Here is a 13,591-nt window from a genome sequence, read left to right on the forward strand (position 1 = left end):
ATAAAGAACAGTCTGAAGGGAAAGGAGACAGGAGGAAAGGTGGGGTCAGGTGAGAAAAGTCAGACATAGAAGGTCACAAAAGACGAAACAAAGATATATGACAGCCTAAAGGGGTGAATAGCCATTTAGAAGAGAAGGAAACAGATACATTAGCAGAGCTAAGCCATGAAAAGCCCTGAAAGTAAAGAAAAGAAGATTAACTTTTATATGAAAAAGATAGCAAGCTGGTAAAGGAATTTGAAGACAAGTAGGACATGGCCTGTCAGCAGATAAGACAGATGATTTTTAAGACAGCATTCTGGATGGAAGAGAGGTAAGTCTGGGTATTAAAAAAAAAGGACTGGCAATATTGGAAGCAAGATATAATCACGGCCTGCACAGGAGATTTGGCAGTTGAGAAGGAAGTCTTCATGGATTTTATTTTAAAGAAAGCTTCACAAAATAATAGTCAACAACGTAAAGTGTACTTTCTCTCTCAGCATATAAAGAAATCTAGTGGAGAGCATAACAAAAATTCTGCCTCTGCTATTGCAGAGCAAAGCCAAAAAATGAGAATTCAGGGCAGTTAATGTCATTTGGCAATGTAAAATCTGTCCCCTTTTGTGTGTTCCAGTGATAAAACTGCCAGTAGCCGGGGGCAAATAATGAGACAAATGAAAAAAACGAGTATTGTACTTCTTGCATCATTCTGCCCCTAGAGACATTTTCATTGCCCTAAGATCCAGAGCGGCACTTCTAAGTTGTGGACAGCTCAAGTTGATTACTTGTTAAATTGGAAAGGATATCTGTTACTATTTATTTCACAACTAATGCTAATTATTAACTTGAATAATTAAGAATTTGCACATTAACTATTACATGAAACAGTCTAAATGAAACTCACAGTAAAGCAAATGTTCCTGAAATCCATAACGAGTGATCAAGTTACTTACAGGTGTAGGCCTAGAGAGAATAAAAGGATAAAGATGAGAAAGGCCTAGCAACCCTCAAATTAGCGTACAGAGTCCAGAAAAGAGGCAGAGCCTCCAGACTTGTCCTCAAGAGTTTTACTTTCTGCAGAACTACATAGCACATTGCCTATACTGCTAATGTCAACTTCCAACTGCTTATGAAGTTTCTGAATTGATACTGATCTGAAATTATTAGAACTGAGCTACTGTAAATATCATAAAAACTGCCAAGTTCAGTTTGTGATCACTATAAAGCCATTTTAATGATCCGATACAAAAAAAAATTTTATAAACAGGCTTTATTTTTCAGAATGTCACAATGACATGACACAAATGACACTTTAAAAAAACAATAACATGGTGACTGACAAAATCTGATTGGCTTAAATATAAGTTACAAGTGTCATTTAATTTATTTGTTGATTTCAGTTAATCTCCTCTCCTCTAGGAACAAACCTCACTTTTCTAGTCAAGCAGTTCAGTATGTCAGCAGATGACTGGGCTGCTGCAAAAAGCAAACAAATCTCTCTCACTGTAAACTGAATTGTATCTGTAGAAGTTTCATGCATAAGCCTTTATATTTCTTTTTTAATTACAAATAAATCATATTCATAAAGAATAATGGAAAACCTATTTCTACATGCAGTTATGCACTTACCGAGTCATTGCGCTAAACAGACCACGAATACGCGCCCGATGACGGGATACAAAGGCTTCTGTAAAAATCACCCCTCGGTTGTCCTGATCTATTTGTCCACGGATAATTCTACCCAGACGCCCAGACAATGCCTGTAAATAAAAGCTATGAAAAATGCTGGAAGGAGATATTGTAATTATAACACCCCCCCAAAATAAACAAAGAAACAAAAACCCCAAAGCAAACAGACAAATGGTGTAATATAGAATCAGAAAGTTAGTTCAGAAATAAGAATTTATTAGAAATTACCCTCTTTATATTGCAAACATGTCCTAACAGTCAAAAGATTGTGTGCATGTATTCATTTGCAGGTGAAATGAATTTAAGGGTGCACACCATAACCTGAATTATTGAATGATGACCTTCCTTAGCATTAGACATTAATATAGGACAATGAAAAAATGAACAAGATTGTAAATGTAATCCACTTTGTCTGAGGCTGCACAAGCACACCTCAGATTTAATCTGAATGCAGGGCAAAAAAAAGTCAATAGCCTATTCTTTCAAGATGTCAAAATGACTAGTTTTGGCAGAAAAATCCATGGACAAAAGAAAAGATGGTTTCAAATGTGCATTCTAAGACATACATTAAAATATTCAAATCACCTAAGAAATAAATAAATATGTCTCTGTTTTAGAAAACTTGTCCAAGAATTGATGGTGCTACAGACTTACATTATTCCTCAAAAAGCAAACAAATCTCTTTCACTGTAAACTGAATTGTATCTGTAGAAGTCTCATGCATAAGCCTTTATATTTATTTTTTAATTACTAATAAATCATGTTCATAAAGCACCAGTTTTTTTGATGTCTCTAAGCACCCTAAGATGTAGGGTGAGAACAAGTTAATGATCTCTTTTTTTTTTTTTGCTTATTTACTCTCATACCTCTGTCTATATCTCAGCATATGGCTACTGATTTCTTATGCTTGCTGTTGCTTTTTATAAATCCTTTGATGTCAGTAATACATTTCCAAGCTATCTGACCAATTCAGACTTGCCCCATTCCACAGAAAGGGGGATCCATCTTTTCTAAGCATATGATCAGACAAGGGTGTGATCCAGCTGGCACAATCCCCTCTGCTTAAGGGCTGGCAGAGCTTGAGTGAGACAGATAAGGCTGAAGCACCACAGGCCAGGAAACGGTCCTCTGGTATACATCAGCTGGTTCTCAGTGGTCAGACAGTGAACAGTAGAGAGGAATCTGGGGCAGAAGGTATGGAAGCACCTGGGAAGTGTCTCCAGGATGCACCGAGGCCACATCTGGGGTCAAGGTGCTATCATGCTAGGTGACTGCATAATTCAGTTAACTGTTGCTTAAATGGTACAGTGCCAGTACCAATTTACTGCCTATATCTTACAGTAAATACAGTTTGCTATAATGCATCTTGGAGAGTGCACAAACTGCTTTTGCACATAGCTTATTTCCAGCCTGGGTCTACGCTGTAACTTAATTGTAGCCTATCTTAGTGTCAGAAACACTGAAGATGAAGGAGCTGTCAAAAGGCTGCTATTAGAAGCCTTGAAAATGACAGGAGCTAATCAGTTTCATGGGTGCCATCTCTTATCACTTCAAGGCTAATAGCAGTCCCAACAGTGATTGTTAGAAGCCTTGAAAATGAGGGAACTAATCAGTTTCAGAGCTTTAAATACCACAGCACTGACAGTGCTGTTTATTTAACTAACACTGATTGTTTACATTAATTTTGGATAAGTGCAAATCTTTTTTCAATCCCAAGGTTATGCACTTAGAGTACATGGTACTAAGGTGGCAAGTTTCAACATAAACCTGCTAACAGCTGCTAAAATGCAGCTCTCAAATTTAATTTAATATGCTGCTCAAATTGTCATGTAACTGTAACCCTTCCAGATTGCAAACGAAGCTTTTAAGAGAAGAAACAGTTCTTCAGAAATAATTCTACATTCCCTTTAGAAAATGTTAGATAGTATGATGTTACCTGTGTCAGGAAGTCTCCTGGAAGGTCATATGCCTTGCAGAGTTCAGATATTGTCACTTGGCCAGTTTCCTGTAGTTTATCATTTACCTCTTCTGCTAACTGGTCTAAGTAACTCCTTATATGAAACCAGGGGAAAAGATATTAGCATCATGTACAAAGTTCAATATGCTTCTCTTCAAATAGATTTTTTCTGCCACATTAATTCATTTGTTCAGAATTACCATTTTTTCCATACTGTTGTAGACTTATCTAAATATGTTAGAACATGCTGTCAAGTGAAAATAGAGGGGGATGTGGAAATTCATGTTAACCAACATAATTATACAGGGAAAAGTTGCTTTAGTAACTAACTCAATAATGTGAAAATTTGTCATTTATTTTATTATTTTGTTTAAAAAGTTTGTTCACAATTCCTTAAGCAAACAAACAATCCGACCCAAAACAGATGCTTGGATGGGCATGCACACACACAAAGATGTTTTCTCTTCTCAAAAGGGCCAGAAAAAAAAGACTTACAGGACATCAACTTTAACATTATGTCTTAAGACTAAAAACTGAAGAATAATCAACAAATAGAAGCACCCCCCATTATAGTCATAACGTACTGAAAATGTCTAAAATCACATCATCATCACTCTTGAAAATACTCACTCATCTATAAGCTGTCCCAGAACAAGCTGAATAGCTCTATCTGATTTAACAATGTCATTAGCACGGTTTTCAATATGTAGCAGGTCTACATTTATTACCTGAAAAACAGACGCACGTACCCATTAGTCCTTTCAATTCAAATTAATTCTCAGATACTGAGACACTATTTTCACATTTGCATTTCTTGGGGATATCTATTTTGTAATAATCACATATATGCACAAGTTCATATATATTATAATTGCACACTCTATATACGTATACATACACTCACACATTCTGTTCAGTAACGTGGAGCAGAAGCATCCATGCTTAAAAAAATCTGCAATTGTGACAAGGTTAAAGGGGCCAATAAAATTAAGATTTCCATAAAGCTCTGTACTGAAACTATTCAAGCATCTTACAGAGAGGTTTTCTGGTTCCAAAGTAATTTTTCTCCAGCCAGAAGCAAAAATTAGTTTGAGAAGATTACTGGTGGATAGAGGTTAGCAGAGATGTAAGATTAATGAAGGAAGAGAGAACCCAAAGAGGCACACAAAGTTAATTATGTTTCTATGCATGTCCTCTCAGCTCTACGTTTTAATGAAAACAGACTTTTTTTATCCATTTATTCTGCTCAACTGAAGAAAGCAGAGAATTTAGAATTCAATCAAGAATTTAGCTCCCTTTTAGTGGCAATTTCAAAGATCCTGAAACAGTGCAGAAAGGAATGTTGCAAACAAGAACAGTATTTTTTTTTCTGAGGAAGCGTAGTACTTAGTACAGTGTTTGGAGAATGGTGCTTCTAAATCTCACCAACGCTACTCTAATCTCCCCAAAATCTACTTCATCCATTTGTTTATCATTTTGTGAAATTAGTGGTTTCACAAATATTACATTAATAATTTTGAACTAAGTGTTGGACTAACAGTATGCTTGGATATTGACAGACTGCCGATATGCAGAAATGGAGAACCACAGAAACAAAGTGTATTTAATTTTTAGAACAAGAAAGTTACCTGTTGTAAGTCAACAATGTTTACTCGACCTTAAAAAAAATACAAAGGTAATTTAGTATACCAAATATCTTTGAAAAGGTTTATAACACAACACAGCCAATGATGCATGAACAATTTCTTCATTCCACTTTTAACGGTTTCAGAATTGTCAAGCTAACAACACATAAAGCTGGAATCTGATCATCACAACATGAGATTTCCCATAACATTCTCCTCCGTGCACCTGACAACCTGAACAAAAAGACTCAAAGGGTAAAAGGACTGTTTAGGTTCCAGCCCCGTTACCTCACTGCCAAAAGTGCTGGTTATGGCGAGATGTGAGTGTTCGTCCACTAGTAATAAAACTGAGCCTGCCAACCCTATCTACATACTGCCATAAACCACTGTCAAATGATATAACTTCACTGAGGCAATAATCTGTTACTGGACCAACTGTAGGGTTAGAATAGGCTTAGACAAGTTTCTGGGTATCACAGTGAGACTCAAGGAAGAGTACTGATACTCAAAAACCTTGTTTAAGTCTTGCCCAAAAACAGAGCTGGTTTAGTAAAAGATATTACCCACAAAAATTCTTCTCTTGCATATTTCCTCAACCATCACTGCTACAGCCCTACTTCAACACTAGCAATAACTTTCATTGTGTGCTGTATTGAATCAACAACGAGTCACATAGTACAAGGTTACTTGAAGAAAAAACACTGGCTGCTGCACATAAAAGTGGCTAGTGTATTTGCTTATTTTCCAAATCATAGGACCCCATACACTACATACAGGAGAGAAAGAAGTAGCATCAGAAAGCACCATATGATTTCTTTTAATTTAAAACTATAGTTAAGGCATAATTGCTTCCAGTATGCCTGCATTGTGTAACACAGCAAATTTACAGATCTAGGTTAGAAATTTTACACCAACAAAAACTAAATCTGGTTAGTATTTTCCTCTTGTGCCTAAGAAACATTCTAAAACCAGCTTACGTTAAAACAATCATATGAGCACAGTGTATCTGCATGTCACTCATATAACTATGATGATCCTAAATTCATGGCTATGTTAGTAAAAGTTTTCTAATTTGGAAAAGCCCTTAGAAGAAGAGTCACTTAGTGAGCACACCTGATGGAACAGTCTAAAATTCCATTATGGAAACTTTTGTACTCATTCTTCTGACTGTAATTACGCCTTTATATAAAGTTCTAGCCAAGTGCCCATCAACAAGGATGGGGAGAACGAGGGTGGGTGGGGATGAGCGCCATCACCCACCAGCCTGAGCTGCTGCCGCCTCCCAGCAGGTGGGAGGAAGCTTGCTCTGCCACCCCCTCCATCAGCACCCTGCGCCACCACTGCCTCCAGCACCGCTGGCCTTGCCCCTGCCCTCAGCCCTGCTCCTTGGAGGCAGTGGAGTGGCACCATGACAGCAGGGACAGAGCAAGGGGCGAGGGCACTAGCACTGGCCTAGTCCCCTCCCTCCATCGCTGCCATCATGGCAGCACTCCCCACTGATTGGCTGTTTCACTAACAAGCAATGTTAGCAAGAAAGCAATGCAGAAAGTAATACAGCTGTAATCCTTCCCAAAGGCAAATGGATCGTTAACTGCTTTCAACCTGCCTTTGCAACCTGACTAAATATATCAGTGGTATTGAAATAAGTTGTGACTATAAGTAAGTAGCGTTCAGTAAAATCCTTAACGCTGTAAACCCAAACGTACACCTACACATTTATTTTTGGTCTAGCCAGTTTAAGCATTCTGTAGTGCAGGGGTGGCCGACTTGTGGCACGGGCAGCGCTTGTGTGTGGCACACAGCAGACTGGCAGGGGAAACAGGCGGCTGCGGCAGAGGGCGCAGGGAGCCGCCAGGAGAGAGGGCAGGGAACACAAGAGGGGGAGCAGAGCAGCAGCTTGCTTGGGAAAGGAAGGGGGCGGAAAGTGGAGCAGCAGAGCACACGCAGAACACAGGACAGGAAGCAGAAGGTTGGGCACCAGCTCGCTCAGGGAGCAGGTAGCAAAGCAGAAGAACAGGCAAAAAGGGCTCCAAGTGGCACTCCTTTTTTATTTTGGAAAATGTTTTGTGTTGCAGGTCAAATTAGCCAGATCAGTTCTAAATCCTTTCCGACTCAATCATTCAAACACCACACGTGGTGCTGGAACCAGCAAGTATGCTCCACCCCACCCTTTCCAGCCTGGGGCTTCAGATACTTCCAAGCCCACTGGCCGGCCCTCCAAGACTGGAGAAAAGTGGCACTCAGCCTCGGGGCGGCCGTAGGGCTTAGGCTACAGCTGAACCACAGGTGGATGGGTCAGCAGTCTACTTCTCCATGGCCCCACCTGCCAGGGGCGCCACTCCTGGACACCCACAGAGGGGCCCACAGCAGCAGCCGCAGGAAGGGGAGACCCGGCCACCCCGCCCCCCTTCCAGCCTGGCGCCCTGCACAGAGCCACCCTCCAGACGCCCCGCCCTCACCGGCGCGCGCCTGCAGCTCTTGTCGGACCTCCCTGCCGATCTGCGCGGGGGTGACGTACTCCTTCCCGTCCAGCGTGTGCACCACGTCCAGCCGCTTCTCGGCCACCAGCTTCGCCACCAGCTCCACGCAGTTCCGCTCCGATAGCCTGCAGCGGCAGCGCCATCGGCGTCACCGAGGCTTCCCCACCCCTGCCCTCCAGTGGGCTCCCCCGGGGTCCCCGCCGCGCTGAGGGGGTTGGGGGCGGGGCCTCCCCAACCACCCCCACGCCGAGGGGCTTCACCGCCCCGCGTGCGCATGCGCCACAGCAGCGGGACGGGGGTGCCGCTTCCCCAACCGCCTGTGTCCTGGGGGCTTGGAGCCCCGGTTCTCACCGCTGCGTGACCTCGGCGAACTGGGCGTGCTGGAAGTCGGCCGCCAGGCGGCGGATCTCCTCCCAGGCGGCCGCCATGGCTGTCCTGGAGCCGCTGCAGCCCCACGTCAGCGTTGCGACGGGCCGCGCGCGGAGACAAACTACCTCAGCGCCTGTGCCCTCCGGCTGCAGCGCCTCCTGGCGGAGCGGGGGATGTTCCAGTGAGGGGTGAGCTGGGGCAGGGCTCCGCGCACGCGCAAAAGGATTTCCTCATTAAAATAAGGGCGGAGCTGGGGATGTGCTATACAGTTGCAGAAATGCTAACACTGGGCTCGTCTACACGTTTATTAATTTGTAGTGTTTACTTAGTCCTTGCTTAATGACGTGCTAACTAAATGCACAGTAACTACAATTACTGCATGGTAGCTGGTGCATGGTTTTTTTCTTTGGTTTTTTTTTAGTGTACAGTAGGGTATTGGCATAGTTCTTGCCCAGCAAGCTACTGCATAGCATTATTTAAGCCACTGTGTATTCATGGCTGGACACAGGTATGGGTGAACCAGGTGGCAGCCAAGGGCCCAGACAAGAAGTGTGTCCAAAATGGTAATTTTATTATTACTATCTCTAGCAAAGGGGGGCCTGATACTAAAAGTTTGCCTGGGGCTGCCAGGAGTTTAGGTACAGTCCTGTGTGTATTAAGTGACTCGTGTCCTAAGACGATATGAAAAATAATCAACAGAACAAGCCCTCCCCACTATAGTGATACTGTACTGAACCGGTCTAAAATCGTGTTACATACAGTGGTCTTGAGCAGTGCTATAGCCAGGGGCGCCTAGGGCTCCTTTGCAGGCTGCCATGCAATGTTACCCCCGATAAGTCTGCCGGCACCATTTGCAGAGGCCAGCTGTAGCCTTATAGATGCAAGGAAATCCCACCTGCGTTCTGATGGCCTGAGTCCATACCTTGAGTTTGTTTTTACTTTTTCCTTAGTCTGTCAGGTGCATTGCCACCCTGCCCTATGCCTGGGTGAAGGTGCCAACCCACGGCGCTCTGCTCATAAGATAATAAAAAGGCATACATGTGTCTCACAAGAAAACAAATTTACATTGAGGAAGGCATCCACTCACTGGACATGCATGAATGTGGCCGTGGGCAGATCAAGAATTTTGAAACAGGAGGTTGGGATAGGCAGCTGCATGGTCACGTGCAAAGCAACACCTATTTTTTCTCCAGCTGGAAGCTAGAAGCTTTTGGCTGTACTGTTCCATTTAAGAGTGAAACTAAAACAAATATAACTTCACTGGAATGAGTTAAGAATAATTTGCATGGCTGGGAAATCAGAACTCTGTATTCTACCAGGTGCCCCCACCAGCTCAGAGGCTCTGGATGTACCTCACCCCATCCCCCCATAGTTTCAGCTTAGTTCCTTAGTATCTAGACTCAGGAGGGGACCAGGTGTCTGGAGCCATGAAAAAGTGGAGCTGCCAACTTGTTCTGGACAGCACACTGCACTATGCAGTGGAAGCGGGTGCAGCCACACCACTGCAGCCCCTGGATCTACCCCAGCCTCATAAGTTAATTTGTGTCTGCATTAAGTGACAAATAGTGTTTCAGACAAGTTTAGCTAGCCAACTTGCTGTAGCTAACTAACTTTTTAAGCCTTTTCCTCTAGTCTAGTAGAGGCCAGTCTGGGAACAGATAGGCTGATAGGGAATATTGATCACTAGAGTGCTTCTTGTAAGCAGAACATCAGTCAGAGAAACACTTTGCCTGCAGTGCAAATCAGACATAGTGATGGGGGCTGGAGTGAGTTTCTCCATTGCACTGCTGTAGCTATGTCTGAGTGACACTATTCCTAAATACATGCACCTTTTTCCATTATAACATTGGTCACTTTGGAAGAAGTTTATATTGTAAAAATGTCACTTTTAATTCCATGTTGACACAGCTATTGCAGCATAGCTCCAGTGATGTAAATGCACTGTGTTCTGTCAGTGAAGTTCTGTGTGCGGAGGAACATGACGTCTTGAACAGGGAGAAGAAAAGCTGTGGAAGTATTGTAGCCACTTGCTTGAAAGTTAGAGAGGAAAACAAGTAGTAGGAAGAAGAGTGTGGAGGAGCGACAAGGAAGTAAATCTGTGCACCTGGCTAGAAATTTAGCAGCTGTTGCACCATTTCTGAAAACAGTTATTTTAACAAGGAGAAAATTCCTTTCTACATGCATGGAGTCCTCCTGTGGTAATAATATACATCAGAAAATGAGGGAAGAAACAGGGATCTCAAATAAAGAGTATCAGTATGTAGTATTGACAATCCCTGGCAGTTGAGGATGATTGTCTTTCATGCTTTATCTGTGGGTCCAAAGATGGCTGACTAGGCTGATCTGGGATTGACAGATTCTACTTCGATGCGGGCACATGTTTCCATGTGGAGTGGGTGGCTCTGGATTCTTGATTTGTAAATTCTGGGTTGTACTGTTGTGACAGGACTAACAACCACTTTTCTTTTTAAGAATAAGTACCTTTTTCCTTGTGGATCTGTACACACGGCTATACAAATGGACACACGTTATACTAGTGAACTGTGGCCCCTGGAGTTTTAACATCTAAATCTTATTAAAATAATCATAGGTATATTGACTGAGGTCAAGTCAGAGGTAGATCTGTTTTAAAAATAAAGAAAAACCTGTGGTTAAAAAAATTGTCACCAGCAATTTGCTTTTTTTTCTCACATACATACAGAATCTATTTACAGTGAATTCAACTCCAATATTATTAGACGCTTTTTGAGAACTAAGGCTTATACAGTAGGTACATAGGTAAGAATAAAGTTTATTGCATTCATATTTCATTTCAGAGCATTCAGAGCTTTACTGGCTCCAGTCACGATTCTCACAAAAATTGCCTTGTTCCATTGTTTCAGACAGTATACCCTCAATGTTAAGGATTATATGGGCTTAATGATGGCAATTGATTGCAGACTCTTTACTGTAATATTATAATATGGATTGATAGTCATATTTCACTAACACAAAACAATGAATGCAAGTTTGTATGAGGCCAACATATACAATCCTATTGAATTCACTTTGGGAGCATCAATTCCCTTGTCTTAATTAGGAACAATAAAAGAAAATGATGGGGATATTAGGGCTGTCAAAATGAATCAGTGCTGCAGGTGTGACATAAAATACATTATAAAGTTTCATATTATACAATCCAGACATGTTCACACTCACAATTCTGAATTCTGCTTCCAAAGGAATTAAAAGTTCTAGTTCATCAACTGATCATGGTTGAAGGAACATGTCAATTCTGCTGATGATGTTCTGCAGTACTAAGGCATTATTCATCATTGGCCCAATTCTTGAAGAATTGTATAGTAGTGCTGGCTGCCAATGAAGAAATAAATTATGTAATGAATGGTCTTCAGAAATTTCTGGCAGAATTAGGTATCTTTGTGTAAAGACTTAAAAAGTTCGTTGCAGGTGTTACAGAATTGAGAGTAGGCGACAAGTACTGTTGAATACCACACATATTTGTCCAGTGCTATATTTCCCTAACTTTTCATACCTGGCACACACCTTCTTTCTCGATTAAAATTGGTACACTTCATTCTTATACCTGAGAGAGAGAGGGTCTGGATGCAACTACACATGCAATTAATGTGAAGCAATAGACCCCAGAGCTGTTTGAAATGGAGTAAACTGCTCCCAGGTACAGCATCTACATGTGCACCTGGGATACCACAAATTTCAGCTAAGGTGTAGCAGACCCCCAGCTGGCTAGGCTGACTGGGTGCAATTTATACCTGTGGTCAGTGTCTACAAAGGTGTTTCAGTGCAGTAAATTACTCAGCCATAAGATAGCATGGTGCCTGATAGTACTGTCTTACAGCTGAGTTAATTAGTTTACTGGCCACATGTAGATGTTGATGCTTTGCTGCAGAGCTAATTAGTCTAGTCCTCAGTAAAGTGCATGTGTAGATACACCCTGTGTGTGTGTGTATTCATGTTCTATTCCCCTGCCAGAGGAAATAATATCAGTACTGAGATATCCTGTTAAAAATGACACCGAATACACCTTTCTTTAAGCAAAGTATTAGTCTCAATATGGTGGTGATGCATAGGGGGTGCATGTGCATGCCCTGAGAGTGCTGGTTCACGTCCTATCAGGCCGTGCTCCCCACTTAGGTGATGGGCAGGGGGGCAGTTAGGAACGCCAGTGTCCCCACTGTGAGCGCTGGCCGGAATGAAGCACTGGATGAAACAGCTGTAGCGCTTATGGAAGTGGCTATGGCCACTTGTAGGAGCTCCATGGCTGCTTTCAGGTGAGTAAGATTGGTCAAGGGGGACCCCCTGCCCCCCAGTCAGCAAGATTGGCTGTGGGGGGGACCCTCTCCTGGCCAGGCTGGTCACTGGGGGGGGGGCATATGCCCCCTGACTCAGATGGCACCAGTCACCCATGTCTCAATACCAGTGGTTCTTAACCTTTTTAGCCTCAAGGCCACCCATTATATCTTTTCTGAATGTTGTGGCACCCAGCTGAAAATCACTGAGATAGATCTAAATTCAGAAAAGATATGGAGGGGGGCCTAACTTTTTGAGGCTAGAAAAGTTAAGAAGCACTGATTTCACTGATCTGACTTAAGGATGGTAGGGCAGGAACTTCACCCTGCTTTCCACTGCCTATACTTCCCTGGCCTCTCAGGGAGGGGAGGGCCAATAGGCAGCCCCACTGCCAAGGCTGCTCCTGAAGGTTTTGCACACCAGCAGCTACCTCCATGGCCTCTCTTGTCAGCCACGGGAATGTGGGAGGAGTGGAGGGGAGGAGCCAGGTTGCAAAACACAGCTCTGTTTGTGTGTTCTGCCCACCCATCCTCTCATAGTAGAGTGCATTGAGGTGGGTGGCAGCAACAGTTGGCTCTAGAGGCGCCACGGCAGGCACAGGGTTCTAGACAGAGGAGGAGAGCATTTACCTCTTCACACCAGGCTCTCATGACCAGGGATCCTGGTTTTCTGTTTCCCATGGAAAAACAGAGAAAACCGTGGATTTCCCCTTTTTATCAGAGAAAACGCGGATTTGTCATTTTAGCAGAGAAACCCACCCTCTGCAGGCTGGTTGAGCTCCAGCTTGCCAGAGCTGTTTGCAAACAGGGCGGGAAACCCCCAGCCCTGCCCAGAGGGGAAGGGGGAGGGAGAAGGTTGGGGCCTGAGGCTCTTAGTCAGCCACAGCTCCGCTCAGCTCAGCTTTACTCTTCGCTCCTGGAGCCTGAGGTAAGTGGGGATTGCAGGAGGATGGGGGCCCCTCTGGCAGGGCTGAGGGGTTGCAGTTCATGGCTGGGGGCACCAGCAGGACTGGGGGAGGCTGGAGCTGGCCCTGCCCCTGCCTGAGCAAGCAGAGCAGTGGGGGAGCCAGCTCCATGCTGCATCTGCTGTAGCTGCCTGCTATTGGGGGCAAGGAGCTGTAGACTTGGGTCCCTGGCCCCATAGCCCTGGCTGCTGGGGGCCCCTTCCAGCAGGGCTGGGGAGCG

At 43.4% G+C, this 13,591-nt stretch overlaps 1 protein-coding gene across 1 annotated transcript in view; it reads right to left on the minus strand.

Moving 5' to 3' along the window:
• The window catches only part of UFL1 (UFM1 specific ligase 1), a 47,164-nt gene extending 38,957 nt beyond the window's left edge, over positions 1-8,207 (minus strand). Inside the window, exons 1-7 of the mRNA XM_019520192.1 lie at positions 8,082-8,207; positions 7,710-7,855; positions 5,254-5,282; positions 4,256-4,353; positions 3,605-3,719; positions 1,609-1,739; positions 884-942 (exon numbers count right to left, since the gene is read on the minus strand). Of these exons, the coding sequence (XP_019375737.1) occupies positions 884-942; positions 1,609-1,739; positions 3,605-3,719; positions 4,256-4,353; positions 5,254-5,282; positions 7,710-7,855; positions 8,082-8,158 (655 nt within the window). The 5' untranslated portion in view covers positions 8,159-8,207. The remainder of the gene's footprint in view (positions 1-883; positions 943-1,608; positions 1,740-3,604; positions 3,720-4,255; positions 4,354-5,253; positions 5,283-7,709; positions 7,856-8,081) is intronic.
• Between the last annotated feature and the right edge of the window lie 5,384 nt (positions 8,208-13,591).

Source organism: Gavialis gangeticus, unplaced genomic scaffold (assembly GCF_001723915.1).
Source record: "Gavialis gangeticus isolate Ggan-Ray unplaced genomic scaffold, GavGan_comp1, whole genome shotgun sequence".
In the NCBI taxonomy this organism is placed as follows: domain Eukaryota; kingdom Metazoa; phylum Chordata; order Crocodylia; family Gavialidae; genus Gavialis; species Gavialis gangeticus.